This window comes from Cicer arietinum, chromosome 7, assembly GCF_000331145.2.
Source record: "Cicer arietinum cultivar CDC Frontier isolate Library 1 chromosome 7, Cicar.CDCFrontier_v2.0, whole genome shotgun sequence".
NCBI classification, from domain to species: domain Eukaryota; kingdom Viridiplantae; phylum Streptophyta; class Magnoliopsida; order Fabales; family Fabaceae; genus Cicer; species Cicer arietinum.
The window spans coordinates 10,336,971-10,342,619 of record NC_021166.2 but is presented as its reverse complement, the minus strand read 5'-3'; the positions used below and the strand labels follow the sequence as shown (position 1 = coordinate 10,342,619).

Genomic DNA, 5,649 nt, shown 5'->3' with positions numbered 1-5,649 from the left:
ATTTAAAATAAATAAAAAAATACTCAAACTAACTTTAAAAAAATGTTGTACCCTAAAAAATTGTACATTTCAACGTCATAAAAAAATGGTTTATTTAATTTTTTTAATAAATGTATTTATACTATTTTACTATAGCATCTCAAAATAGAATCTAAGACAAGAACATTGGAGTGGAATTGGAAAGAGACTTATCCAATTGGTGGAAATCAACCAAAGAGAAGTAGATCCGGCTAAGAATTCAATTATTTGGAATTTAATTAGTTGAAATGACATAATGATCAAAGGGTCATGGACATATGCTTATTCTTGGTTATTTGGGAGACAATGTGGGTTTCTAGTCTTAAGGTTGTTGGAGCCCATTGATTTTGAGAAGAAACGACAAAAATAAGATTTAAAACTCTTAAAGTGTGTGCAAATCTGCTTCGCCTTGTATATGTGCAACTATTATGTCGTATATGCAAGTTTACCCAAAATAGTATTCTTGCAAGTTTACCCAAAATAGTATTCTTGCACAACTCATGTCACACATGTGTGCTTAAGGCAGAATTGGTAATATCATGTATGAATTTTTGGGGTGTCACAAGTAGAGTGACTTTTTTTCCTTCACTATACAGTGAATATGTGTTGATGCTGTAATTAATGTTGTATGTATCACCTTATCTCTCAAGTGCATAAACTGATTAATGTAACACTAGGAAAAAAATTTAAACCCAAAATTAATCTAAAGATAGCTAAAAATTGACTACAATTAAGTATTTGGTAATTAATTTTTAAGGCAACTAAGTGCATGATGAACCGAGGTAAAGATAGTCTATATCAATATAGTCGAGTCTTTCTCAAAATATAACATATATACAACTTTTTTCAAATGTTAGTACTATATTTCAAAAATTTTTTTCTTCATAACTTAGTAATATTTTTCCAGTGTTTTTAAATATTAATATGCTATAATAAGTATAAACTTTGTGAAGGTGGTAAAATATTATTTTTCATCACAAAAAATTAATTTAATTTCACATGATCTTATTCATTTGGTTCCACTCACATTAAAATATCATTAAAACAACATTGATATATGTATATATTCTATTCACAATCTTTGAAAAAGTTTACAAAACATAACATAACATGTCACTTTATTTAAAGGCAAAGGAAAAGAGAAACACCGCTTTAAATAGTTGATAACAAAACACAACATGAACGTAAACCTCCCTAACGTGCATATCTTATAGAAATACGAGTCGCAACCCGATGTTTTCCATTTGACCAAACCAACTTCCCAAAGACGTAATCAGTTATATACTTACTATAATTCGGCTTCAAGGTGAATGTAACCTTGAACTCTTTTTTTTCACCCTTTTTCACAAATCTTAATCTTGATGGCTCGACTGAAACTAGAAATTCTGAGGGTGCCTGGATGCGCACTCTATATTTACTTGGAGACCCAACATTGGTTAGAATACGAGTAACATTAAGAGAATGTCCAACATTAAAAGTAGGAATTGTGATTGCTGGATAATTGAAATCTACTAGATTGAAGGACTCTGGGCAGTCGTAAGGTCTTCCATAGAACAATGTAAGTTGGGAACTAGTGTATCCACGACGACATAAAAAGTTCAAATAATCAGTAATGTTTAGGTCATATACAAGTCCTGGATCCGCTGCACGATTAGGTCGAATGTGCCCTGCACCATATGCAAAAGGAGTTGCCTTGTCTAATGATGAGTCCAACATTTGACTGTCGATATTGTCTTTTGTTGTTGCTGCCAAAGGTATAAAATTTGATCAATATATAAAACATATAAGAAAGTGAATTGTGTGAATTTATGTTTTTAAGCAACATAGTTAAATTACCTGTGGTCATGATTGCAGACTTGATAGCAGCTGGACTCCAATCAGGATGAAGAGATTTAAGTAGCCCAACAAGGCCAGTAACATGAGGACATGACATTGAAGTCCCTGACATAGTAGTGAAGGGAATTCTACGTTTATCGGATGCTTCTTCTGAAGGAGATGTAGCTTTGCTATAAGCGGCAATTATGTTGACACCTGGTGCAGTGATGTCCGGCTGAAATAGAAAATAAAATTTACAATTAGAAAATAACCTTTAAATTTGTTTTAAGATAGCCTAAAAGATGAGTTAAATTACAGTAAGTAACAATAAACCTTGAGGAGTGAAGGAGCAATGTAATTTGGGCCTCTTGATGAAAACGAAGCCATAATTGGAGTTGGCCTTACACCCAATTTTGTTTTAACTCTAGAAATGTAAGCCACGGGTAACCTACATAATGTATGCATAAATATAAATTTTCATGTGTATGAATAATCCAAACTTTAAAATCAAAGTTATGAATAAAATATAAAGCCTAGAGCAAGGGAGAAAAATTACTTGGTGCTATTGATGTAATCAAAAATGTAATTTCCAATGGTAAAATTGACATGTGAAGCAGGAAGAAGATGGGGGTCAGCTATAACTTCACCCCCGGATGCCTCATCATTAGCCAAAATCATTCCAATAGCACCTGCGCGAGAAGCTTGCACACCCTTATCAACTCTACCACTCCCACCTCGAAGACATACCAATATTTTTCCATTAACCTTATGAGGGTCAATAGCTCCTTCCTTGCAAAGAAGACTACAAAAATAAAATAAAAATATATTAAATAATAACATATATACACTAGAAAAAAAATTACTCGAGTAGGTCATATTGAAAACAAAGAACTCTTACGCATCTTCGGCAGACACATTATCAAGTTTGGCGTCAGCAGCACTTATCAATGGGTACATCTTATGTGGTGGTAAGGCCGTATCTGAAAGACTAGCTCCCTAACAATAGAAATTTCAAACAATTAATTAAGCTAGATTAACATACAACTATAAAATAGTTAAAGTAATAAATGAAAAAAAAAAAGACTTCTATGGTACATTAAAAAATTAACATGTTTTAGTACTATAAAAAATAAATCACAAATAGTTGAATGACATGTCATTTGTGTATCAAAATTTTGAATTTGGATAATTTTAATAGCTAATATAGTAATATAGATATAGAGACAAATTAAAAAAAATTATTGGTCAAAAAATTTATAATACCAATACACACTCTGTTTTAGATTGTATACTAGAACTTGTCATGAAAAAAGTCTTGTCTTTAAATTTGACGTACTCAACGACAAAATTATAGATGAATTTTAAATTTTTCCGTTTCTAAATTTTTGTTGTTGTTTCAATTTTCTTTTGGGGTCAATAAACAATATAATGTAATAAAAAGATTTTAAATTATAATTTGCAATCACATTAGCCATAATAATATTACTACGCATTTTAAAATCAGCATGACAACAAACACAATTTAAAAGTATGTAAAGAATATACGTACCATGTATATTTTCTTGTTACCAAGTGTAACATAACTTGCAAAGTTTCTATCAATTGTGCTTGCAGCAGTTGTGAGCATCCAAGGTTCCAAATTTGAAACAGATGCGGGAGTAGGTCCTGAGTTTCCACCAGAACCAACCACAACGATGTTTTTGGAAACTGCATGGAATGAGCCTATTGAAATTCCGTTTTGAAAATATTCTTGAGGATCACCACCCAAAGACATTGAAATCACATCAACACCATCATGTATTGCAGCTTCAAAACCAGCCAAGATATCAGCGTCATAACATCCATCCCAACATACTTTATAGGCTGCAACTCGTGCTTTCGGAGATCCACCACTTGCTGTTCCGTTACCATAACCAAATACATTTACTCCATTAACAAAATTACCTCCAGCTGTTGATAAAGTATGTGAACCATGACCATCAAAATCACGTGCACTATTGATTGATGCATTTTTGCCTTGTGATGCCTCATAGCCTTTAGAAAAATATCTTGCTCCAATAAGCTTCCTATAAAGAGATATATGGTAATTCTTTCATAAAGTTTAGTTTTTTAAAATTATATTCCATATGTCACATTTGCTTATTACACGCATATTAAAAAAATTATAAATAAAAAGAATAGTAATTTTGTCTAATTATTTTTATTTAACATTGATATATTCATAGTTGTCATAAAATACAAAATAAAATATAATAATTTCAGAAGGATACATTTTACACTATCAATACTTCAGAACTAATTTTGTTTGTGACATTAAAAGTAATTATGATAATATACAAACATTTTTAATTATTTTATGGCTGTAATTGATAGTGTAAAAATTCATTTTATATAAATTAAATTAAATTTTAATTAAAAATGACATTCATTTTAAAATGGTTTTTGTATAGATAAAAATAGACACGTATATTTAGCTATTGCATTTTAGTAAATCAAATCCTTTTTCATAATCCTTTAATTTCGAATATAAACAACAAAACTTGAGGTAAGCTAAATGAAAGTAGTACTAAATGAAAGTAATGATGAGTTATAGAGAGCAAGAAGACCTATTGCAGTGAAATTTATCTTTATTATTTTGAGCAACTTGACAAAATCCACGCCATTTTTTTGGGATTGGTCCAAATCCTTTATCACTAAAACTCTGGGATTCCGGCCAAACACCTATCATATAATATTAAGTCATAACATCAATTAAAAAAAAAAAAAGTTAATAGACATTGGGCATGAAAATCAATTAAAAAGTTAAATAATTTTTTTATCTATCAAAATATAATAAAATCAAATCGTCTTAAATTGAATGATGAAATCAAATCAAAATCATAATCGTCTTAACATGGTAAATTCCTAAAACAAATAATATATAGATAACATATCAAATAGTTTATTTAAAATCTTATTATGACTGATGAGATTATCATAAAAAAAAATAATAATAATAATATTTGATTACCAGTGTCCAAATTTCCAATAATAACGTCTTCACCAAGTGATTTATGCCACAATGAATCCTTTGGAAATCCACCATTTCTCTCTAACCCAAGGAATTCCCACGACCGGGTTGTGTGTAGTTCATATTTTTTATTTAAGAATATTGATACTACATTTGGATGCTCTGCATTCACCAATAACATACATATTGCACCAATTAGAAAAACCAAATTGCAATGGCTGAAAAAATAATGTTAAATATATTTTTAATTCCTATAAAATTATAAATATCTTGATTTATTAAGTTTTTGTCTATTTGTAGTTCTTTTTCAATAAAAACAACGCGTGTTTTGTATTTTGTCCTTATAAAACAACTAAATACACCGTATTTTTATAAAAAGAGATTAGAAGTGCACATTTTTATAAAATAAAAAACATAAAAAATTGATTAAATTTTTATAGGAACTAAATAAATAATTTTTTATAAAAACTAAAAACATATTTAATTTTATAAACTATAATACAACAAAATGGAAAATAAATGTATTAATTAACGTAACCACATACTTGCAACATTTGCTGCTTCATCTTCATCAAGTATTGCAGCAAAGCCATTGATGTATCTATTATACGAATAAAATATTGCTTCTTTGGCCTTCTCGGTACTGTAGAAGAAAAAATAAAATTTAATATGACCATTTCATAATCATTTATGTAATTTTATGGATTGTATAGATTGAATTTCATACCTTCCAACGTAAGATCCAAGAAAATCATAGTGAGAGTCTGTAGCTAATTTACTATCAAGTAATGAAGGACTTGATTGGA

The 5,649-nt window shown here is 29.5% G+C and overlaps 1 protein-coding gene across 1 annotated transcript in view; it reads right to left on the bottom strand.

Moving 5' to 3' along the window:
- Nucleotides 1-1,116: 1,116 nt before the first annotated feature.
- Nucleotides 1,117-5,649, bottom strand: part of LOC101512510 (subtilisin-like protease SBT5.4) — a 4,854-nt gene continuing 321 nt past the window's right edge. The window contains exons 2-11 of the mRNA XM_027330952.2: nt 5,571-5,649; nt 5,389-5,486; nt 4,844-5,005; nt 4,440-4,554; nt 3,383-3,899; nt 2,732-2,829; nt 2,390-2,635; nt 2,167-2,281; nt 1,855-2,068; nt 1,117-1,763 (exon numbers count right to left, since the gene is read on the bottom strand). The exon at nt 5,571-5,649 is cut by the window's right edge and continues 73 nt beyond it. Of these exons, the coding sequence (XP_027186753.1) occupies nt 1,213-1,763; nt 1,855-2,068; nt 2,167-2,281; nt 2,390-2,635; nt 2,732-2,829; nt 3,383-3,899; nt 4,440-4,554; nt 4,844-5,005; nt 5,389-5,486; nt 5,571-5,649 (2,195 nt within the window). The 3' untranslated portion in view covers nt 1,117-1,212. The remainder of the gene's footprint in view (nt 1,764-1,854; nt 2,069-2,166; nt 2,282-2,389; nt 2,636-2,731; nt 2,830-3,382; nt 3,900-4,439; nt 4,555-4,843; nt 5,006-5,388; nt 5,487-5,570) is intronic.